General features: G+C 43.5%; 1 protein-coding gene across 20 annotated transcripts in view; it reads left to right on the top strand.

The window, feature by feature from the left end:
* CLASRP (CLK4 associating serine/arginine rich protein) overlaps nt 1-25,976 on the top strand; it is a 739,455-nt gene that overhangs the window by 123,259 nt on the left and 590,220 nt on the right. For all 20 annotated transcript variants that reach the window (XM_078660953.1, XM_078660959.1, XM_078660947.1 and 17 more), the window contains 2 exons: nt 10,765-10,862; nt 22,758-22,859. In XM_078660953.1, coding sequence (XP_078517079.1) covers nt 10,765-10,862; nt 22,758-22,859 — 200 coding nt within the window. The remainder of the gene's footprint in view (nt 1-10,764; nt 10,863-22,757; nt 22,860-25,976) is intronic.

The following is a 25,976-nucleotide window of genomic DNA, read 5'->3' as shown; positions in this document are numbered from 1 at the left end:
CCTGATCAGCCTTCTCTTTAGGTCTCGCCTGGCGTTAAAATGTAAAATGTATACTTGTAAAGCGCACTGTTACTCCATCTCGGAGTGTCCTGGCGCTGTATACCGCTGGGGAACCCATCCTGGCTTTCCCTGTGAGATGGTCCCTCCTGGGCACCCCCAAGGTGAAGCCAGGCATCCCCGGCGCTGATGGGGCCGTTGTGGAGATTAAGCAAGCTATTGCCCAGAGTTGCAGAGTGGGACCCATGGTTAGCTTAGGCACCTAGGCGAGAATTATCGATTCCGCGGACATTGACCCAAGACCCGCCGAGGCGGGAATTGAACCCTGGTCCCTGGCCGACCTCTGCTTCAGGGTCTGCTGCTTCTAACCAGTGAGCCACACTTCTCCGCGTTGCAGCGCGAAAGCGCTATCGCCAGCGAGACCTATTGTTGTTGTTTTGCTTCCCATGGGAGAGAGGCCGGTGCACGAGCCGCTTAGGGTCTGTAAACGCGCTTCGCGCACACAAACACACACACACAGCGTTACTGAGGCCGGCCGAAGGCACTCACACACGCGCATACACACACAGACAGACGCGCGCGCACACACACACACACACACACACACACACACACACACACACAGCGTTACTGAGGCCGGCCGAAGGCACGCACACACGCGCATACACACGCGCATACACACACAGACAGACTCACACACACACACACACACACACATACACACACACACACACACACACACAGCGTTACTGAGGCCGGCCGAAGGCACACACGCGCATACACACACACACAGACAGACGCACACACGCACACACACAGACACACATACACACACACACACCGCCGCCGCCCCCCCCATGCACACACACACAGACGCGCGCACACACACCGCCGCCGCCCCCCCCCCCACACACAATTAAGCCCTACTTACCTGATCAGCGGCCTCAGCCGCCACTCCTGACTTCTGCTGCCACCGCGGGGCTCTCCCTCAGGCATGGGAGCCCCGCGTCACTACTGCTCCTGGGCCATCCACTCCGTGGGCACAGGCTTCTCGCAGAAGACGGAAGTCCCGCCCCACGACAGGTGTGACGCTCCTGAACTTCCGGTTTCGGGATGTGCACGCTTACGGCTTGTTCTTGTTTAGCTTTCATGTGGATGTCACATTTTGACAAAGAATTATTCAGTTTAATTGCTAACTTTTTAAGGGTTGAAGTTGTGAAGTTTATCATTGAAAATGGTGTCAACTGCTGGAAAAAAATTTGGACTGCAGATAATCGGGGTAAGACATTAAGAATATAAAGGCATACAATATTCTTAATATTGCACTTGAAAAGTTTTAAAAATTTAAAAAGAAGACATTGCAGCTTTTTCTTTCGTAGCAAAAGTACTTCTGGCATCTAAAAAAAAAAAAAAAAAAGGGGGGATGGATAGGCTGCTGACTATTGAAAGATATTGGGCAGCAGTAGAACACATAATATATACCTATTAAGATATCTGTGATGCCGCTGAAAACTGCACGAGGTGGAAAGAGCAGAGGAGGGATGGATACTCCTCTGGGCAATCGTCTTTAAAATCCACAAATAGGTGGTAGCACTAGAAAAAGAGCTTTGGAAGGGGATGTTGGAGAGTTAAATCCTGCGAATCCTAAATCGGAGGTGAAAGAGGACAAAAACAAGAAAGTACCGCAAATGTTCTCGGTGAGGCAAGATAAGAAGGATAAAAATAAAACATTACAAGATCCAGAGCCCCAACAACGACGTATACCAGGAGATCCAACACAGTTAAAGAATATGAGACGACAGAAAAGCAACATACTGGGAGTGTACCAGTAAGCACGGATTCTGTGATAACGCAACCTACAATGACCCGGGATCCCGATAAAACGAAGGAAGTTAATACTGAACAAGTAGGAGGAAAAGATATACGAATTTATGAGAGTGATTCAGGTGAGCCCTTCCTATCATTCTCGGACCACACAGATACCTCAGAGGAGGAATTTGAGGAATCGAATAAGGTGTGGTCACTGGATGGATCAGTAAATAGCTTAGTAAGTGACCAAAATGATTCGGTTATGGACTAGACATCAGAAGAAAGATCTCCTAATGCTACCATGGTATACAAGGAAATTATGGCTACAGAGACCCAGAATGTAGACATCGCACAAGCTGGGGGAGGTAAAAGTCTAACTTGGGAAATATCCCTCTCTCCAGAAGCTTACAATGACTCTGAAATTAGCCATGAAATTGCAGAAGGTGGAGAGGGAGTAATAAAAGAGACTACGCCAGACATATCAGCAGTCCCTAGTAACTCTAATGAGATATCACTAAATGCAATCTACCAACTTATAGTAGAACATAGAGCAGAGACCCCCGTCGAAAGTCAGAAAACACAAGCTGCCTGCCGCAAACTTCAGAATGCAGTCAGAAGGATCGCTAAGACCTTCAGTGAATTCTCAGAGAGGATAAATGTGGCAGAAGAAAGAATTTCAACACTAGAGGACCAACTAATGACACAGAAAAAAGATATAGATATGATTTCAGCGGATCATGAGGATAAGCAGATAAAGATTGCAGATTTGGAAAATCGACTCCGGAGAAACAATCTTCGAATACTAGGGATACCGGAGGGGGAAGAAGGATCGGATATTCGCAAATTTGTTCTGGATCTCTTTCAGGAAGCATTCCCTGAGTTAACAATGTGGGACTGGACTAAAGAGCTTCAGAGAGTTCATAGATTCCCTTTTAAGATCTCTGAGATGAAAAAAGGTTCTTCAGCAACAGAAAAGTTTCCCAGAGTCATTTTGATTAACCTGAATAACTTTTTAGCACAAGACGCTCTATACGATCTTGCACGACCCAATAAAAAACAACAAGGGAAAGGGTATCAGTTCTTTGTGAGACATGATTTCTGCCACCATACAGTCCAGAGGAGGTGGCACTTAAGACGACTGATCTCTCCTTTCCAGAATAAGGGTGCACAGGCTTTTCTGTTAAATCCGGCAACTTTAAAAACAATCTTTAAAGGTCATACCCGCTTCTTTATATCAGAGATACAAGCCCAAGACTATTTGGATACACTCTGAGACACTATGTGATACTGTGTGATATAAGAACTAATGTGTGCCTGATAACCGAATATCAAATCATTCAACCGTCTATGTATTTAATAGGGGTTATTGCAATTTGAAATTTGAAATGCATAGAAAATTGATATACATGCGAACATGAAAAAAAATGTTACTGGTATATATATATATATATATATATATATATATATATATATATATAATATGCAATATCTAAAAAGACCAGGCAAAAAAAAAAGGGGGGGAGAGAGAGGGGACTGGAGCAAAGTGTCTCTTTCCATCGACAAGGGCCATAGCCCCTTTTTTCCTTAGTTATGGGGTGAAGGGTGGGTGGGGGGAGTGAAGGGTGAGCACAGGTGGGGGCTGTGGGAAGGGGGGAGATTGGAGAGCTGGGGTCATGGCAGGGGGGAGTTGGGGTGGGTAATGGGGGTAGATAGGGCGGGGGGAGTGGGTTAGAGAAAAACAAAGAAAAGCTGAAGGTCAGACAGATACAGATGGAGGTAGAAGTGGGTTTGGTATATCTTATAAAGACGGCATACATAATAATGACGAAGGAAAGACAGAACATCCTAAACATCTTAAACAAAGAATATGGCTAGATATAGAATATGTTCATCAAATGTGGGGGGTCTAAACGATAAGGCAAAATGTGCAAAGGTGTTTGAAATTATTAATACATTGAATCCTGATGTTTTATGTCTACAAGAGACACCTATTCAGCGGGGGAACAAAAAATTTCTTGAAATGAGAGGGTATAACTTAGTAGTATGTTCTACTCAAACGACAACAACTAGAGGTGTGGCCATATACATTAAACATCAAAGGGGAGCAGTACATCGAACAAAAGCAGATAAGTGGGGTCGTTGAGCCATAATGGAGTTATCAGTGGGATTCTCTGTAGTCAACATATATGGCTCAAATTTAGACAACCCTAATAATATGGGAGGAACTAGTGGTAGAATTAGCACAATGGTCACGCTATCTGATTATATGTGGCGATTTTAATATTCACATGGAAGAGGATATTACTAATAAAAGATATACAGGGAGAAAACCTAATGTGTTTAAAGCAGTTTCCACACTCAAAGGCATTCACGGGCTTATGGATGTATGGGCAGAAAAATATCAGAATGAACCAGGCTTTACATACTACTCATATCCCCATAAAAAGTTTGTTCGCTTGGACTACTTTCTGGCACCTGTACAATGGTTAGACAATATAGACATAGTAAAACTCCCACAATTATACTCCGATCATAATCCATTAATCTTGGAAATTAAGGAAGTTCAGGGTCTGAGTAGGCGATCTCCATGGACCTTTTGATAGGAAACTATTACTAGATGATAAATTCTGTATATATATCACAGTGGACACAGTCTTTTTTTGACTGTAATAGATTTAGTGCTTCCCGGGCATCAGTGTGGGATTCATATAAGGCAGCATTGAGGGGGGAAATTATAGGATTCGCTGCTCATAATCGTAGAGAACAGAAAAAACGAACAGATTATCTAATCCATAAATTGGGAAAATTGGAAGAACATATACAAATAATCCATAACGGGGCATCTGAAGATGTATTAAAAGAACATTTGTCTAAAATTATATTGCATAAAGCGGATATCTATCAATATTTTTATGAAAAAGCTGCTCAAAAGTTTCAGATATATAGGAAGGAGCTATATGAATATGGAGAGCTAACCGGGAAACTACTCGCGATGAGGACGAGGCAGAAAGATGTTAGAAATAATATATCAAAAATGAAAGATTTAGATGGGACAGTGACATCTGATTCTGCAAAGATCGTTAAAATATTTGAGGATTTCTATAGCAGACTATATCAAGCAGAACTTCTGATAGAAGATCAAGCGGAGCAAGATGATTTACAAGATATAGATAATTGTGGTATATTCCTTCCTAAGCGAAGTAGTGAAATAACCCTGGAATTAGAGCAAGAAATCACACTAGAGGAAGTACAGCAGGCACTATCTTCCCTCTCTTTGGGCAAAGTTCCCGGGCCAGATAAAATCCCAATCGAGCTATATAAAATGATATCAACACAAATAATACCTTATATGCAAGATTTATTCTTGGGCGTACAATATCGTGGAATACCCCCTAGCTCATGGCAAGATACAGATGTTGTGTTTTTTTTAAAGAAAGATAAACCTCCAGAAACACCCTCGTCATATCGCCCTATATCTCTCATGAATACAGATGCAAAGATCTACTCGAAAATCATGGCCACCTGATTACAGAAAAGTATTACTGCAATTATTTCACCATGGCAGCACGGCTTTATCCCAGGCAGGGGGACCACAGATCACACTCAACGGGCAATATCAATATTAGACATAGCGGAGGTTGCGGAGAGAGATAAGGCTGTGGTCCTCCTAGACACTGAGAAAGCCTTCGATCGGGTGACCTGGAGGTATCTGTGGGATAAACTAGCGGAGAGAAATTTTGGACCAGGATTTATACGGGCCATGCAGGCTATGTATTATAACCCACATGCCAAAATCCAGATAATGGGCCACACACCCAAAAGAATAAAGATAGAGAGAGTAACTCGCCAGGGCTGCCCCTGCTCCCCAACCCTCTTTGCACTTTATTTAGATCCTTTTATCTCCTTGATCTTAAATAACCCCATAATCAAACCGGTAATATCGAATAATTATGAGTCAAAAATATTAGCGTACGCTGATGATATTGCCTTAATAACACCAGCACCACGGGAAGCAATCGCAGAAGTAGAGAGGTTGGCAGAAAGATTCGGGAAAAGATCTGGCTATCTGTTAAATAGCACAAAGACTCAAATCATATGCTCATCTCACTGTGTACTGGATGATTCCCGGGTAAAGGAATCTGCAGTATACTTAGGTGTTAGATTAACAGCAAAAATGGGGGATATTTGGACAATAAATATAGACCCAGTTATGACCTCCATCAGTAGGGAAATGAAATGATTAGATTATCTACATCTTATAATAATTGGCAGGATAAATTTAATCAAAATGAAAGTCTTTGCAAAAATCTTATATCTAATGCGGGCTATTCCCATAGAATTAACAACTAAAAAAATACGGAAAATTGAAGGGATCTTTACTAACTTTATTTGAAGCTACCAAAGAACTCGTCAGGCTTATAAATACCTGAATCAGCTGATTGATCAAGGTGGCTGGAATGCCCCAAATATACAGCTATATTACTGGGCGACGGCCCTGCAAAATTTAGGTATCTTATATTTTCATAAGAAAATACAAAACGAACAGACAGATATACCTACTATTTATGAATTAGCAATTGGGGAAGCCGCAGCTGGGCTACTGCAACGCCAAAGCGATATGCGGAAATATCAAAGGAAAGGATATAAATGTATTGAATGTGCAATTAGAAACTGGAGAAAGATTGTGAAAACATGTGAGATTAATAGATTTACTAAATATACATTATTGTGGCACTCTGATCTCCTGCATACGAATATATATGACGATATGGCAAAAAAATTGGGGGACAAAAGGGGATTGTAATGCTGATTGATGTTTATGAAAATTTAGAAATGCGTAGTTTAATAGGAATTGCACAAGAATATGATCTACAAAGTGATTCATGTTTTAAATATCTGCAAATTAAGAATTCTATTAGAGATATTCCAAAAGAGAATATTAGTCTTGATCCTATACCAATACTTCAACTTATAGGTAATCCTAAATGCAGAAGAAGAGAATTCTATCAGGAATTGCAAAAATGTATACCCAATGATGTAGAGAAAACAGAAGTGAATTGGTCAGCTAAATTAAACGATGGGGATGTCGATATAAATAAAGTGCTGGAAATAGGTAAAAATGTATTTATGGCATCTAACCTGAAGGCTCAACAATATAAGACTGTATACAGCTTATATTACACACCAGCGAAACTCTTTAAATGGGGGAAGAGAGATTCGGATAGATGCCCAAGATGTCAAAACGGGCCAGCCGATATGATACATATGTTCTATTCCTGTGTTAAATTAGACGAATAAAAAATGGGAATTGAATCGTTTATGCAACAGACATTGGGGAGGAACCTAAAGATCACTGCCACACTATTGATACTAGGTTTTGATGTAACACTGCAAATTGAAACGCCACAAAGAGATTTTATGTTTCTAAGCTTAGCAATAGCACGTCTTTTGATCGCCACAGTGTGGAAGGATTCCGAACCACCAACTTTTCATCAGTGGCTAAATCGACTAATATATATTGGGAAACAAGAAATTGCTTTATACAAATGTAAAGGTTTAAAAAAAATAGAAAAAAGGTATGAATATCTGGAAACCACGTATTGTTTGGATGGAGGAACGAAATAGGCAAGGAGTAGGGTAAAGAAATAGATCTAACGTTTTTGGTTATACGTTAACATAACAATGGATATCTGTAAGGAAATATGTTATTCTCTTTTCGCTATATATGCTTTTTTTCTCTTTTCATTGTGTATTATATCTAACCTCTTTTTTTTTTTCCTGTTAATTTTTTCTCCTTTTGTATACCCCAATGTATCATGTCTGATTTTCAATAAATAAAAAAAAAAAGTGGTTCTTGCATTTCTCTTTTATTTGGCTAATGTTAAACTGCAATTTTCTTCCATTAAAGTAGACCTTGCAGCAATTACTGCCTACTGACAATGACATTCACAAATGTCATTTTTCAAAATACCTGTGGTCAAGGATTTCCTGGAGGGCACCAAGACCATCTATCCTCCTCTCAGGAGATCACTTTCTCCATCAGAGTTAAATATTTTCCTTTCTCGCCTTTTGGGTCCTTCCTTCGAACCTATTAAGGAGGCATCTAACACCTATGCTCGAGGACTGGTTTCTTGGGCACTGTAACATCTGCTTGAAAAGTTAGTGAGCTAGGGTCTCAATGTTCCCACATGCCTTATGCAGTATTTCATGGTAACTGGGTAGTAATGAGGACCCATCCTAAATTCCTCCCTAAAGTAGTATCACAATTTCATGTTAATCAGACTTCTCCTACCTACTTTTTTCAGTGCCCTTCATCTTCTGCAGAGAGACCTCTTCATACTCTCAACGTTAGAGAATCAAAGTTTTATCTGGATAAGACCAAACCTTTGAGGAAGTCAAAACAACTATTTGTAAACTATGTTCCCTTACACACAGGATTGGTTACTGCAAAACACTCCTTGTCTAGGTAGATTGTCTCCTGCATAATCCTTTGTTACAAGAAAGCCAACAAGGTCTTACCTGGGAAATGGTGAGCCCGTTCCACCAGAGGTAAAGCAGCTACTACTGCATTATTTGAAAACATTCCAATTTCTACGGTCTGTAAGCGGCAACTTGGAGATCCGGTCTCACCTTTACAAGACACTATTGCCTTGATTCAGATTCGAGAGCAGATGCTCAAGTTGGGCAAGCCTCCCTAAGAAATCTTTTCACTTAATATAATAGTTTGTCTCTTCCATTTGTTTAGGAGTTGAGCTAACTACTCTATTTAGCGCTTATGATTATCAATGGACATCCCCTGAGAGAAATGAAGTCATTTCTTTCCTGTAACCCTAGTTTTCTCTCGGGGGAATCTCCAATGAAATCATAGGCCACCCTCCCTCTTCCGCAAGTGAAGAGAAAACGTATGATTAACTCTATCCACCTACTTGCTGCATAAAAAAAGAACAGACTATACTGTCACCTACAAGGCATAATGGGATATTGGAGGTCAAAGTGTCCTTGAAGGCGCAGCCTTCTTTTCTCTGTTTCAACTCTAAAGCCTCTGCATTTACATTGGCTTTTCTTCCTACTATTCATTTTAAAAGAAAGTAAAAAAGAAATTGCGATGGACATTTTAAAATGTTACTCTTATTTAGTTTTAGATACCTTTTGAAGACTATGCTTTTTTTCTTTCAACTTTTAAAGCAAATTAGTGGACTTTGTCAATATAGCCTGTCTTAAAGCAGCAAATTTTACATTTTGTCACATGCACCCCTGGCCTTTGTGAAGTAAGGCGAAGATACTGTAAAAAAAAAAATATATGACTTTCTGTAAAACAAATATGACTTTGGAAGCTCTCATCCAGAGGACCCACAAATGAGCGGGACTATTTCATCCTTAAGATTTTAATGGATATTCCCTTGAGAGAGAACTAGGTTCACAGGTAAACTATTTTTGTCCACACTAATCGATTGACTGCCTCACAGTCATCTTTGTCTAAGCGACCTGTTAGGGGTTCCAATGTGTGGATTGAATGACTAATTTGGTAACAGGCTCGAATCACCCCAGACGGGGTATCTTGGCGCCAATAAGGTTTGAATTATGTTTGTCAGATATCTGCTCAAACACACCGATTCCTGGGCTCGGCCCATGATCCATGCAAATTAAACTACTCTTAGAGAGCTCATGTATTGTCTTTGGAAGTGCGTTTTTGCTTGTAAGTTCAGAGTGGATTGCAACTTAAAAAAATATATATATTGCTTGCTACCAATTGCTCTATTGTCCGAGCCTTGGTTTTCCTGGTTTCCATTTGTTGAAATAAATGACTTGCCTCTACAGTTATCTTGCAGGCTCAAAAATTACCCCCCTTGAAGGGTTATTACGCATGGAATGAATCTTGGCTTCTCCGTTTTTCATCTTAGGTTTAGACAATTAGATGGTATATTTAATTTGATGAAATAACATATTCATACTGTATAATGTTTTCTCGAAAGTTAACTTTCTTCTCATTTGAAATTACATATATAGGTTTTAAATTAAAATGAAATGTAATAAATGTTAATATTCACTCGCTTTCTATCATATTTGGGTTGTTTGTAGACCGACAACAGTTCTGTTTTTTTTTTTGTAATGCAGTTGAGCTAAGAATTGCTGTTGGGTGACAAAATCACTTGACTTTGGCTTTCTTATACCCTTGGTTCAGCTTATTTTCGTTTTGGGGAAGATTAGAAAATATTGGCACATATTAAACTTTTTTTCTTGTCATTACCATCACGCTCAGTTTTGTCGAGGTATCATTTGACTACTGCATTGGCAATCCTTCAGATGTTTACCTTGGCAGACAGTTATTGGCGAATCATTGTTTGTCCTGAAATGGTAATTGGTTTTTATATCTTGAGTTATCTTGAGTTAACTCTTAGTTAAATGGCAGAGGGAGGTGAGTGTAGACTTGCTGAAAGTTACCGTATGTTCTGTGGTTTATATAAGCGTATCAGCTGCTCCTCTTGTTTGCAGTTTCCTATCTCCTATCTTCAGCCAGTTGTAGTAGTCACCAGTCCCACATTTGATGGTGATTCCATTGTGTGCCTTGTGAAGATATTTCCCAAACCTTGTGCTGATAGAGTGATTGCTTGGTGAGAATAAAGATATTTTTAGTTCACGTATATGATTGTCACCACTAAAACCTTTCAGAAGTTCAGATCTATCTGTAAGACTTTCCAGATGAGTTACCTGGTGGACATTTTGAACTAAAATTATAGAGGACCAATATTAAAAGGAACATAAACAATGCATTTAACTTCTTAGGGTATATCTTACTTTCAAATATCTTGCATGCAAGACTGTCCTGCTTAATTCATTTTCACATCAATTACAAGACTTTTACTATTTGTTTTTATTTTAGTGTGAATTATTTCAACTAGAAAAACGGTATTCAGTATTTGTTTGCTTTGTGGCTCACAAACTTCTATTACATTACAGAAAAAGGATCCAGCTCAGTTTTTGCAGGTTCATGGTCGGTCCTGCAAGATACACTTGGATTCTGCTGTAGCTTTGGCAGCAGAAAGCCCCGTTAATATGTAAGTACCTTTCTTTTTTTAAATATGGACATCCGTGTCGTGCTTCATAGATTTCCAGTTTTTGCATCATAACATACTGCCAACTTTCCAATTATGGAGGAAATAGGTCCAACTTGCCTGAAATATGGTTTACCTTGCAGTTACTCCAACAGATCCAGACCACCCTTTAATTATTTTTTTATATGTAGCATATTACTTTGCCATTTTGATTTTTTTGTGATTTCGCATGCACGCATGGGTGCAAGAGGTGGCAGCAATATTTTACTCGTCGGAACAGGTGCCGGAGAGTTTGCGAGGGGCTGGTAGAATCTGGAGGAGATATAACTGGATTCTACGTAAAAGGACCCTAGGATAAAATGCTGTAATAGATTGAAGGCTCGTTATGTGCTGAATTGTGGCCTACTCCAGTATTGGAACTTTCATAGATTCCTATGCTTGTATCATTCCCCGTTGTCGAAATGGGAGTCCCCGGTATACATAAAATAGCAATAGAACCATTACCAAAACAGAACCTAGGCCTATGCCCATTTTTCTTTTGCAACCTATCCACCTCTTTTTTTAAAAGAGACCCAAAAAAAATGAACAACCAATCAGATTAGCCTCATCCCTTAGAACTCTCCTGAGAGAAGCTCAGAACCTCAGATTTTCTACCGCACTTTGTGCAAGGGAGTCTCCACTGAGTTCTGCTCAGTTTTTTCCTACAACTTTAATTCTACAACCTTTTCACCAGTTTTTTTTCTTCAACAACATCTTCAGGATGTAGGATAAGGAGAAGAAGGTCCTCTTTAAAGCCTGTGCTACAAAGAGGTTATATATTGAGGACAAGCACAAAGATTGTATTTACTGTCTGTACCCAGACCATAAGGCTACAGACTGTAAGATATGCCGCGCATTCTCTACCAAGACTCTACGAGACCTGGCTCCAGAAGCTAAAATCAAGAAAGGAGCCAGTGTCCAGTGACAGCGACGGAGCATCTTCTGAGACTTCATCCAAAAGGTCTGTAAAAAGGGGTAGAGCTTCTCCTTCTGAGAAACGCCCTGAAAAAGACCTCTGATAGGTCTAGAGGGCTTAGTCCTGTCGAATCTCCTCACCAAGGTGAAAAGAAGAGGGAAGGACTGTCAAAAGGATTACATCTTGATAGGAAATCCAGTTCTGTTCCTCCAACTTCTCCTCCTGCGGCTCAAAAGACCTTCAAAAAGCCATCATCGTTGACTTCTGAGGTAAAATCATCAAAAAGGCTCATGCGTCGACAACGCCGTCATCAACTCCGTTGACGAAAGCACCAAAGGTACAGTCTCCTTCATCTATGACCCTGTCGACGACTTTGACGCCCGTGGTATTTGTATCGTCGTCGATGGTATCATCGACTAGGATGTCGACAAGTGTGATGCCGCCTACTACATTGACAACGACAACTGCGGAGATGTCGACGATGGCAACGACTGCTGCGTTGACTAAGTCTATTTCTTGGTCGACGATGCTTTCTTCGTCGTCGACGACTTTGTCGATGGTGGAAAAAAATTCTATTTTGCTCAGAGAACGTTGAATTACACCGGAAATGACTTCACCCAGGAGGGTGACTCCTTTTTCTCCTGCACTGCTCCTAGAAGAAGAGGAATCTGAAGAGGATGATGGACCTTTTGGATATGCTGATAGCCCTTCTCAGCTACATGTTAAATGCCAGGACACAGACTCTGAAGGGGAATATGAGGATTTTGAACAGTATGGTCCTCCCTCACAGTATCAACAAGACTACCAACAGGAGATTGTCCAAATGCCCCTCCTCATTACTGACAGACTTGCAAGCTATGCTGTTGGATTACAGAAAAAGGTTTGCAACACAGCCGCCTGTTAAAGTGGGGGTGCTGGTTACTACTGTTCCTCCTGCTCTTCCCGTTGCCCCGCAATTACCACAGCTTCAGCCAATACTGGAAGCGCAGGATGTTCCACCGGTTGCGCTCCCCATCCAGGACGATACCTCTGACGATGACCAAGACAATGTCACAATTCCGGATTCAGATGCGAAGTGGGATGTCTAGGTTATTCCCGATCCAGCTTCTCCTGCTCTGGCACCTGTTGATTCCCCCCGGCAGATATAGGGGATTTCCATAACTTAATGGAGAGAGCCGCTAAACGATTTGACCTGCCCATGACCAAGGTGGAATCTGAGTGCTTCCTTTATGACTTTAAGGAACCGTATAAGAGTTCGGTCCGTTCAGTTCCAATTGTGGGCCATGTCTGGGATGAAAGCCTAAAGGTAATGCAAAATCCAGCCATAGTCATTCCAGTTCTACCTCGCCTGGATAAAAAAATATAAGGCTCCGGAGGATAGCCCAGCCTGTTTGACCAGCCAGCGTAAGCCGGACTCCGTCATCTCGCAAGCCACCCAGAGGAAATCTAGAAATCCTTCAGCTCCCCTTACCACACCTCCAGATAAAGAGGGCAGGCGTCTTGATAATGTAGGCAAACGGTTTTCATCTATGTCCAGCCTGCTAGTCAGAGCAGCTAATTCTTTGGCTATATTTGGACAATACGATCGCCAAATGTGGTGCAACCTCTCCCCTTATCTCTATCAGTTGCCGGAAGAAGGAAAGAAAGAAGCTAAAAGGATTCTCCAGGAGGGCGAAATAACATTGGCAGAAATCATTGATTGTGCAATGGATATTGCAACAACTGCTTTCTGCTCCTTGGCTGGAGCGGCTGTCCTTCGTCGACAGGGCTGGTTGCGTGCTACTTGGTTCCGCCCGGAAGTCCAAAATAAAATCTTGGATCAGCCTTTTGATGGGGGAAGCGCATTTTGGAAAGCATATAGATGATGCGCTCCAGGATATTAAAAAAGATACGGAAAACGCAAAATCTTTAGGGACTCAGATACAGCAAGTTCCCATTCCAAGGAGCGATGGGAAGAGTTGACTCTACATACAGGGGAGGTTATCAACAGCAACGTTACTCCTCGTACGGTTCTCAGTCACAATCCTACAAGCCGAACTACAATCAGCGGCAGAATCAATCTTCTTCTTTCTGTCGCTCGATTAACAGAGGAAGACAAGGACGCCAGGGCAGAGACAACTCTAAGCGCCAATAGCGGATATGCTGGCTCTGACTATTGCCCCTTCTCCTCCTGTGACAGTGGGAGGCAGAATTTCATATTTCCTCCGCAACTGACAGCAAATAACATTGGACCGTTGAGTATTGAACATCATTCATTACGGCCATACCTTGGAGTTTGTTCAACCACCGCCATCCAAACCCTTTCGTGCCACTGTATCGAAACATCTCCGTCTTCTACGGTTAGAGGGCCATCAAATGCTCCTCAAAGGAGCTATAGAACCGGTCCCTATCTCTCACAGGAGAAAGGGTTTTTAATCCTGGTTCTTCCTGATCCTGAAGACGTTAAAAAAGTGACGCCCTATCCTAGATCTGAGGGAGCTCCACACCTATTATCAAACAATCCTTTTGGATGGTTTTTCTGCAAGGCATCCTTCGACTCTTCGACTCCTCAACTCAGGGGATTTCATAGCCACTCTGGATCTAGAAGACGCTTATTTTCACATACCCATACACCCAGCTCACAGGAGGTTTCTTCGCTTCACAGTAGCCTAGAGCCAGTTTCAGTTCAGGGTCCTTACCTTTGGACTTCTATCTGCTCTATGGATCTTTACAAAGATATTATCTCCGGTTGCAGCCTTTCTTCGAAAACAAAAGCTTCAAGTCTTCCCCTACCTCGACGACTGGTTACTGAAAGCGCCTACAAGGCAGGCAGCACAAGAATCAGTCATAGCATGTACATGCCTGTTTGCCAATCTCTGGCTAACGCTCAACGTACAGAATTCTCTCCGTCCTTCCAGAACAGCCAGATTTCTGGAGCCATTCTAAACACGTCAATAAGCAAAGTTTCCCGACCTTGGAGAGGCAAGAGAAGCTGATGTCCATAGCCTCCCGATTGTTAAAAAGACAGTCACTTTAAGTTCGCTTCTACAAGTCCCTGATAGGGTCCATTTCCTCCTACATACCCCTGATTCCTCACTGCAGGTTACAGATATGTCCACTCCAGGAAGAGTTAGACTTGCAGTGGCGCCAAATCGACGGATCCTACGACGACAAGATCTCAGTTACCGAGGCCATGAGAGACGCTGCATCATGGTGGATGACCAAAGAAAACATTTGTCAGGGTCTTTCTTTCAGGCTTTCCCCTGCTCCACACATAATCACTACGAAACCTCTCTCGAAGGCTGAGGAGCAGTGTTACAAGACCTTCATATAAGCGGCCGGTGGCGACCCCAGCTTCGTCTGTTGCATATCAATGTGCTGGGGCTCAGTGCGATTCGCCTAGCCTTGACGGCCTTTCTTCCACGAATACAGCAGTCGGCCGTCCTTATACGTACAGATAACACGACAGCCATGCATTATATAAACAAAGGAGGCACCAGATCTCAACTGTTGTCACAAGAAGCCCAAGCAATCTGGGAGAGGGCAATTCAGCAGGAGATATCTCTCTGAGCGGAACATCTTCCAGGTGTCCTCAACAAAACAGTGGACACGCTCAGCAGACTTAAATCAGTCAGCCACAAGTGGGAACTGGACAACTCCACTCTACAGAAGGTTTTTCACAGATGGGGCACACCTTCCATAGATCTCTTTGCCACTCCGGAGAACAAGAAATGTCGGTTCTATGCAAGCAGGCTTCACCATCCGGGATCGTTGGGGAATGTGCCTTTGATGGCCTGGTCAGGCGCATTTGTTTACGCTTTCCCCCCCATTCCTCTGATCCCCAGGCTTCTCAGGAAACTCAAAGCAGATCTGTGCAGGATGATTCTGATAGCTCCTGCGTGTCCCAGACAGTTTAGGTTCACAGAACTTCACCTTCTCTCCCTGGACCCCTTCCTCTTCCTTTGCAGCCGACTGGGGGAGAGTGCTTGCAATGTTCAACACTACGTCCATCATCCCCTTTGGTTTTGCTTTGTTCGCCCTAAGTTGGCAGGGTATGCCCAGACGTGGGTCCCTTGCTCACTTTGCCACTGGGTTCAAGCTAGCCTGGCTGATGACGGCTGATTAGCCAGAAACCGGTCCCAGGATGCTTGTTTCCGGTTCAGGGAAGACATGGCTGGACTGTTCCCATGAGGCACAGGGTCAGACTAATTTGCATATGGCCATGTCTGAACTGGGGTGAGGAAGTGAGCTAAAGAATGATGATGGATTAAACCCAGATCAGTTGACTGGGGGTGAGTGCTTGCAATGTTCAACATTCTGTCCATCATCCCCTTTGGTTTTGCTCAGGGCCAAGTCTGGGATCCGGACACTCAGTCTCTACAGCTCTGGGCATGGCTCCTGAGCAGCGAGAATTTCTTGGTTTGAATCTCTCAGCAGAATGTAAAGAGGTGCTCTCTCAGGCAAGAGCCCCAAGTACAAACAAAACTTACAGGTTGAAGTGGAAACGTTTCTCTATTTGGTACCAGCAGAAGGCCTCCATCCTTTTAAGCTTTTAAGTCTGAGCCGCATGAAGTTCTTCCATATATTCGATCATTAGCGAAAGCGGGACTGGCTCGCTCTTCTATCAAGGTGCATCTGGCGGCAAGCTCTCACTTCAGACGCACGTCTTTAGGCCCTTCCCTCTGGTTGGCAAGAATCATTAAACTGTTTCTCAAAGGACTTTTCAGAGTTTTCCCTCCAGTCAAGCCTCCTCCTCCTCCTCCTCCTCTCTGGCATATAAACTTGCTTCTCGCCCAGCTTATGAAGCCTCCTTTTGAGCCTATTCACAGGGCAGAGTTGAAATTCCTCTCCTGGAAGGTAGCACTTCTTTTAGCTTTGACTTCAGCTAGTCGTGTGAGAGAATTGCAGGCTCTCGCCATTCAGGAACCCTTTCACCAGTTCAAAAGAGGAACAGTGAGTCTATGTACTAACCCAAAATTCATACCTAAAGTTCCTTCGGACTTTCATTTGAATAAGCAGGTAATTCTTAATACTTTTTTCTCTCAGCCGGCTACTCCGGAAGAGAAAGCACTTCATTTTCTGGACATTCAGAGGTGCTTGAAGTTCTATCTTCAACGAACTAAAGACTTCAAAAAGTCTTCTCAAATGTTTGTCTTTTAGTCACCCTCGTAAGGGTTTTCCCCTTTCCAAGCAAGGAATCGCTTGTTGGGTTACCAATGCTATCCAGTATTGTCACAAGGCAGCGGGCAAGCCCCTAGAAGGTAGAGTCCGGGCTCATACCACTAGGGCGATTTCTTCTTCTACATCCCTCTTTGCTGGAGTTCCTAGCCGGGAAATCTGCAGTGCAGCGACCTGGTGAAGTACCCATACGCTTACAAGGCATTACTGCCTGGATTCTGCAACGCAGAGTGACACAGCAGTTGGCCAAGCAGTCCCAAGGAACCTCTTTCAGTAGTGGTGAGCTTTCCCTTTCATCCCTCCTTCCACGTTACTGTTTTATCCGCTCTTGCACGTTTTTGAACCTCATGTGTTTGTTTTCTGAAGTTTCTAAGTATGTTATTGACCATGGAAAATGTCATTATGATGAATATGCTATGGCTTTCTTCTTGGTTTAATATTGTTCATGGTTCCAAAAAATGTGCTGATAACTGCTAGCTACTTTGATACAAGCATGGGAATCGATGAAAGTTCCAATACTGGAGTAAGAAAACAAGTTACTTACCTGTAACTTTGGTTCTCCAGTATTGGAAACTTTCATAGATTCCCATGCGACCCACCCGCCTCCCCCGGGAAAGGTCGGCTTCTTCCATCTTCAGTGGTTTGGTTACAATTGGAAATTGGAAATTGTAGGTTTTACTTCTGTTTGCTCTGACCTGTTACCTTGTCGCATTCGCGCCGCAGCCGATTAGGTGCTGCTCGCGGGTTTTCTGCCGCCATCTTGGGGAAGGTTTTCCGGTTGGCGCACCAGTTGTCCGGCCCTCCCGCCCTCCTCACTATAAAATGACTGCATCCCCTAGAGCGCGCAGCAGGCGAGCGCGCCAAAGGCAAGCCCGTCTGCGCCCGTCCGAGCCCGGTCGCGCCCAGGGGCCAGCACCCCTGCTCAAATGATTAGATACTCATCGGAAAATGTACGTGCATTGTATCAAGCCAAGTCTGCGCTTGGTTCTGCCGCTCTTGAGCAACTGGCTCATCTTGATATTCTTGGCGACCCTCATAGGGCATTCGACCCTCTGCCCACCATTCCTCATCAAAATTACAGTCATAGGCCTACTACACCTTTGGCAACGAACGTAACCCTCCATATCTCATTTCTCAATACACGCTCCTTGGTTAAGCACCAATTGGATATATTTTCACTCCTCGGCGATAAGCCTGATATTTTTTTCATCACTGAAACATGGCTTAATAGCGACTCCTCCCCGGACATCCTAGCAGCTCTTCCAGAGCCATACTACATCTTGCATGCTAACCGGGCTCAAGGAAAGACGGGAGGGGGAGTAGCGGCAATCATCAAAAAAGAGCATACGCTCACTTCTATGTCCGCTTTCATCCTTCCTGGAGTAGACAACTTAATTATCAAACTAGATTCCAAGACTGGTCCATTAATATGCGTCCTTATTTATAGACCTCCTCAACATATGGCGTCCTTCCCCCTTTCCTTGTGCGAACAGTTAGCTACTGTAGTCACAGATTATTCCAAAGTTCTTTTGCGTGGCAATTTTAATTACTGGTGCAATGATGAGTTGGGTGGCCCGCAGGCCTCTGAACTCATGGAACTGCTCTCGGGCCTTAATTTTTGCCATCATATCACCTTTGCCACGCATGTTAAAGGTCATACCCTCGATCAAGTGTGGAGTAATAATCTCACCATCTCCGCCCCCATCATCTGCCCTTGTATTTGGTCAGACCACTGCTTGATACAATGTACAATCTCTATGGCAAGCGACAGTAAATCTCCGGCAATTGCTGGAGGGTTTGTTAGGAAATGGAGCATCTTTAACAAACAAGCTTTTCTAGATAATTTAGCTAGTACCATCCCGGCCGAAAATCTGGATCTTGAGCAGGCTGAAATGAACATCTCTTGTTGGCTGCTTGCCGCAAGCAATTTACATGCTCCCCTGAAGAAGTTTAGAATAGGCCGCCTTCCGGACTCTCAGAAGTGGTTCACTGAGGACTTGAAGGCGAAAAAATTAGACACCCGTCAAAAAGAACGAAAGTGGAGGAGAAACTACGACCCCCCAGGCAAAATTCATTTATATAGCTGCCCGTACCGTTTATAAGTAAGCTATTGTCCTGACCAAGTCACTCTATTTTTCAAATATAATCACCAATTCGGAAAATAAATCTAAAGACATTTTCGCCATTGTCAATAAATTGACTAATATGGAGAGAGTTACTCTTCAACCAACGGCAACACAGGATTTGTGTAACTCCCTCAATCTATATTTTCGGGATAACATTTCTATAATCAAAGCCAGCATTCCAGTCACTGCCCTCACTTTGAACACTGACCCTTGGACCCTCACTGATCGTTTTTGAGCACTTTCCTCCTCTTAATGAAGATTCCTTACGTACCCTCACCACAAGGGTGAAATCTGGTTCTCCTAGGGATTGTTGTCCGCCGTACATCCTAAAGGAAATCATATCGGCCCACTCTGCGCCTATCTTGACACTCCTTAACGCCTCCCTCTCTCAGGGTGTGGTCCCTAAAGCCTTTAAAGATGCGGTAATCGTACCCTTGCTAACAAAATCTGGTGCAGATTCCTCAGTTCCCTCCAACTACAGGCCGATTTCACTGCTCCCCTACATGGCCAAACTCCTCGAAGCTTATGTTACCACCCACCTTTCTACCTTTATTGAAGATTTCAACTACCTTGGATCCCTATCAGGCCGGGTTTCGGCCGGCCCACTCGACCGAGACAGTCATTGCCGCTGTCATGACAACGCGGATAAGGGAATTCCTCAGGCCCTGGTCCTATTAGATTTTTCTGCCGCGTTCGACACGGTCGACCACGCCATCCTTTTGGACCGTGTCGAACAGGCAGGCATCCGGAGCTCTGCCTATAATTGGGTTAGATCTTTCCTCAGCGACCGTACTCAAGCAGTCCGCCTGGCTCCTTTTATTGCCCCTACAATTTAGACAATCTGCGGTGTGCCCCAGGGGTCATCGCTGTCCCCCCTTTTGTTTAATTTGTACCTTGCCCCCTTGATCCAGTCCTTAGGAAAATTTCCAGTCACCACATTCATTTATGCGGATGAATTACAGCTTATTTTTCTATCGACGGTTCCTCTAACTCAATCAGGGATCTTCAGGATACCATGTTACACATCCCCCATTGGATAGATACTAATCATTTAAAACTGAACCCCGGAAAAACGGAAATAATCCTCAATGGCAATAGCCAATCACTCTGGGGCCCTCAATATTGGCCCCCGGAATTGGGTCCTGCACCTCTCCCTGCGGCATCGGGCAAAAGTCTGGGAGTAGTTATTGACAGAAATCTCTCACTGAAAACTCAGGTGGGCATGGTGGTATCCTCCTGCTTCTACCAGCTGCGCAGGATAAAGAAAATCAGTCTGATGTTGACCCAGTCGGCCTTGATCCAGGTGGTGATAGCGCTTGTGCTGTCCCGCCTGGACTACACCAATTCCATCTATCTGGGTCTCCCCTTGTACCTCGGCAGACGTCTCCAACTGGTGCAAAACCAAGCTGCCAGACTGATCGACCACCAGCCCCGTTGGCAGTCTGCCAGGCCCATTCTTTGACAACTTTATTGGCTTTCTTTCTCTCAGCGAGTGCAATTCAAAACTGCCTGCATGGTTTTTAAGTCACTTCACACCTGCAGCCCTCAATTTATTAACACCCTTCTGTCTAGGTACACCCCCTCCCGCAATCCCCCGTTCTGCCAGTCTTCACCTCCTGTCCACACCAGTTTTTTAAGTTACATCGCCAGGGCGGACGCAGGTTCGCTGTGCTCGCCTCCAAGCTTTGGAATGCTCTCGATTTGGGGATTCGCTCTTGCACGGTTCTCTCAGTATTTAGAAAACAGCTTAAGACCTGGCTTTTCCCCTCAGCCTAGGCTCAACTCTCCGTTATCTGGGTCTTTCTGCTCAGTCAGCGCCATGAAGCCCCTGGGCGTACGTGCGCTTTATAAAAGGTTATTGACATAACGTAACATAACACAACGGCTACGAAAATCTGAGGTTCTGGGCTTCTCTGAGGAGGGTTCTAAGGGGTGAGGCTAATCTGATTGGGTGTTCATTTTTTTTTTTTTGGTCTCTTTTACAAAAAGAGGTGGATTGGTTTCAAAACAAGAATGGGCCTAGGCCTAGGTTCTGTTCTGGTAATGGTTTCTATTGCTATTTTATGTATACCGGGGACTCCCATTTCGACGACGGGGAATGATACAAGCATGGGAATCTATGAAAGTTTCCAATACTGGAGAACCAAAGTTACAGGTAAATAACTTGTTTTCTTCTTAAAGCTCGTATGAATAATCATTAAAGAATTGACATCTTCTGCCTCGACCACAGCATAGTTGATCCCTATGTAAAGGCTTTCCCCCTTGAATATGAGTTCAGCATAGTGGTGAAAAATTCGATCATTGGCAAATATTAGTGGGACACCTCAGCGCCCGTTACAAACCTTACCATAAGGATAGGGTAAAGACTTCAATTTAAGAAGCTGTTGCAGTGCAACTACTGCTCTAAACACTCTAATCAGGCTACAAGAGCAGCCCTTAGACCCATGGGAACTCGCGTAAGTAACAATCTTGAGGCAACAATGATTCTCATTGGTATCATTTAAAGAGATAATTCATGAATAAGAGGGACTAAATAGTCCATAAGCATAATAGCATACCAAATGATTTACACTGCAACACCTTACTTGAGAATGAAATTATCTTTGCAGAAAACAAACACAAGGGTTCAATTACAATTCAGTTCAATTCCGCGTATCATAAATCTTTATCAATACAGGCCCATGCCTGAGGGAGTAATTACTTTTTTCATTTACACAGCTGGGTGTGCATGTTAGCTACTACCCATGCCTTGGCACTTTTAGCCCTATTTTTCAGGGACTGTCATGTAAAACCTTGTCTTACATATATCATTGTTAGCCGCATTATTTCAGACACCTTACTTACCTTTTTTTTACATTTGCTTTTCTAGGAAGTCCCCTCATTCCTTAGTACTGATGAGTCCCTTGTATCTTAGGTAGAGGGTCTAAATGTCGTCAACATGTCCTAGTAACCACCAAACAAGGACGTTTTTCTACTGTAATATGGAATATCTATAGATTATTTTGAGTTGTTTGTTACTCATACATTAGCCATCTGTCTAGGTTTGGATTACTGTAATTGTTTGGCTTTGGCACTTGTGGTCAGATTACATTGTGTGGAATGTTGTGATTGAACCCTTGTGTTTAATGTCTGCAGACATAAATAATTTTATTCTCAAATGAAGTGTTGCTGTGTGAATCATATGATATGCTATTAGGCCCTTTTATTTATGACTTCTCATTAAATGATAGCAATGAGAAACATTGTTGCCACAAGATTTTTTCTAGTATTATAGGCATCAAAACTAATTTACATCTATAACTAAGGCTTGTGCAATCCTGCTTTTGATACGAGTATGCATTTTCATGTTACCTTTTAGACTGTTAAAGCTTTTCTTAAGACAAATTTTCAGTTTATTTACACTTGATTGTCACATGTTTCTGTATAGTATGTATACAAGTTTTATTTTGTGGTCATTTGCTGTTTTAATGAGATGAATATTTTGATTGTCTTTTCTCAAAATAAATGAATCGTTCAAGCTACCACCATTAATGTGGTGCTTAGCCCCACTTGGAGGAAACCATGTTGTACATCACTGAAGTCAATGTTGCCTTTATTTGATTCTTGGTATAACTGGCAGTAGACCTGGATCTGACCTCACCCCTATCATGTTCTGCTTAGGATGCCATGGCAAGGAGACACGAACAACATGATAGACCGGTTTGATGTGCGAGCTCATCTTGACTATATCCCAGAGTACAGGCCTCCCCTTCTCACCACTATGTAAGTTATATATTTTTACACATTTGTGGCTTCTGTATTTCTTAACACTGTTGCTTTGTCTAGTCAGTGTGTTGTGCCAGCCACTATCTAAAGTTCAACAACTTAGTTTATTCTTTAAGGTGGCATTTCTTTAATGCGGAATGCATTGCTCATCCTCTGCTACAGACAGGCCTATTTGCTATTACTTTATATTATTCAAGATAGGTCTCTGGGATATGTAAGTTTGTAGAACCGGAGGTGGTATTCCTACCATATATACCAGCTGACAAACTTGTACAAGTCACCATGTATCCTGGTTTTGGGGCATGCATTTTTTCTGATTTGACATGCTATGCATTTTTCCTCTATAGTGGTTTGGTCTGGCAATGTCTCTTTCTTTTTTCTTTTATTGTGGGCATTGTTGATGACAACCATTTGTGGTGTGTCCGTCCCATTGTGACGTCAGACATGCAATCCTAAAGTTCTATGGTGTGGTCACCCTCTTCGGATTCCTTTTTTCTGCCGTTTGGTGTGGAAGCAGAATAGAGGCGCTCCAATGATTGCATCAATGGTTCATCCAGGAAAGGGCTATGGAGAGATGGAGGCAGCAAAGGAAAAGGCAAAAAATTGTGTGAACCTTCATCGGTACAGACTTTTCTTTGAGGTATCGGATTTCACCACACGGTCGGAGGATGTTCACTCGGGTACCTTCGGGGACTCCTTTTGGGTTATTTCTCTGGTGTCACCACAAATTTGCACTGGACAGTCACAAAGTGTGCCTTTTGTACCTACTTAAAGATTGCACCTTCCAGAGGCTGCAAGGTCTCTGCCAAATTTTAGCCGAAAACCATTAAGGCTAGAGACAAACAATGGTGGGCACAATATGCGACAATGCAGTTGCAGCAAAAGCACATCTCACTCAGACATCGGGGTATCCGGCGATGAAGAGGACGACAACTTAGAGCAGACAGCGCTTGCACAAAGAGTAGGCTCCAACACGCAGGAAGGGGTAATCGACCTTGAAAGGCTGAATGCGGCAAAAGAGGCAGATGCGAAAAGATGCCAGCAGTTAACACCGTGCACACCTGGGAACCGAGCCTTCAAAGATAGATGTGAAATCTCTGGAAAAAAAACAGCACTAAAACATTTGCCATATGAAGGTGGTAAATGCAAAAATAAGAGCCCCACGGTTAAAGGCCTGATAACACCAGGGGAGGAAATACCCTCTGAGACCACTTAGACATCAAGAAGTGATAGAGAGAAGTCGAGCGAGAAAGAATCAAAGGGCAAGGAACCTTTGAATTCAATGAATAAGTAGACGACCCTCGATGCACAACAGCGGGCCAGAGAAGTCAAAAGCAAAAGACGCCAGAAATGTTGGCTATCTTGCAAAAGAAGGAGGACTTTGACAAGTCCTTAAAGAAGTTCAGAATCAATTTGAAACCACAGGAGCCCTGAGGGGTAGTGGAGGAAGAGCTTCGATGTTGGAGCCACGCGCCAAGGAGCAAGAGGAATTCTTTTACATGTAGGAAGGAGGCAATGTGGAAATTGCCTTAGATGATGGGAATAGTACATAAGAAGAGACATGGCAGGAGCTCAATGCCAACTCTCCTGAAGAAGCTGTTGACTCCTATCCCTCGAGACCTTTGCCGCCTGATGTCCTAACAACGTACAACTCACTGGTAAAGCGAGCTGCGACACCTATGGAGTCAAGCTCCTGCAGATGATCATGCCGAGCCATAAATGGAGCCTTTACCTCCCTATGTCCCCTAGAATCTTTGACCAGAAGAAGTAGGCTTTGCGATAGCCTGCTTCCTCAAAGATGGTCATCTCCTGATCCAGCAGAAGTATAAGCACTTGACGCAAGAACCTCGGTTTATTAGGATCAACACACAACACAAGAGCTGACCGTTATTGTTTCACAAACCGGAAGAGAGGGGAAAATCCCACGTCTACTGGCAAACCCTCCAAACTGAGAGAGTATAAGGTTTGAGATGTCCAGCAGGAAGATGGAGAGAGGAGTTGCGACCCAGTGGAAGGTTGAAAACTTGAGCACACTTTTCAATCACTATGGCCTTCAGAAGTTGGAGAAAATCAAACACGTAAATCTGATCGAGACTACTAGCCGCAGATTCCTTCACGTAGAATTATCCCCTGGCGTGAGACTGGATCTGGAAACTTTTGTGCCACAGCATCCCTGCGTGCCGGGGGGGGGCGACAACACGCGACTCTGCCCAGACGTCGTCCGCGCATGTGACATCAACGAGGTCCTTTTTTTCCTTTTACGCGTGCAAAGCGGATCTGGTCCTAGCCACTTTGTGACCACTTCCTGGGGAGTGTGGCATCTGGCTATCCCTGGATGCACCATTCTGCCCACTCCCAAGAAGGCGAAACCCCTCTGTGTTCAGACCTCCCTAGCCTCCCCTGGATGTGGCCAACTCTCGGCTACACGCCTCTGGGGAAACTGGTTTGCCTGCTGGCCCTAGTTACCTCCATGAAAACTCAGACTTCCTCCGTCTCATCTCCTGATTGGAAGAAGTCTGAAAGATCTCAAGGTGAGGTTTTTTTTTTTTTTTAAGTCACCATGTCCCACATGAGTGGCTGCACAGAAATCCACATTGGAAACCCCAGTCTGAAAAGCTGCACATTGCAACAAGTTTCATTGATGTCGACTTGAGATACAACTCCGGCTTAATGTAACAAATTGTTTACTATCTTGGAGTGCCCACTTTGGTCGCAAAGCTCAGGAGTTAGCACAGCTGATGGGTCAGCGTGTAATCCTGTACTCGCCTATTGGGCGATCAAGTCTTTTCACAGTAAAAACATTGTTTTTGCAAGTTTACTGTCAGGAGATATTAAAGTATATGTCCTGCCTGCGTCCTATGTTGCACGCTGCCCTAGGACTTTGTAGGCCTGCTAGTGGGGTGACTTACACAGATGCTTTTAATGGCAAAGTTGGACTATAAGTGCAGGACTGTTCTGTCATTCTGCAGTGGCAGACTGGGGGATTTGTTTTACTTTTGGGACCTCCAGGGTGGCACGCCACTGATGCAAGCCCTGGGGTACCCCTCCAGCTTACCTGCCCTGGGTACCAGGGTACCATATACCAGAAGCTTACAGATAAGTTAGCCATTTTCA

The sequence above is a fragment of the Lissotriton helveticus genome, chromosome 9 (genome assembly GCF_964261635.1).
Source record: "Lissotriton helveticus chromosome 9, aLisHel1.1, whole genome shotgun sequence".
Classification (NCBI taxonomy): Eukaryota; Metazoa; Chordata; class Amphibia; order Caudata; family Salamandridae; genus Lissotriton; species Lissotriton helveticus.
Note: the sequence above shows the minus strand (reverse complement) of the source record. Positions and strands in the feature narration are given on the sequence as shown.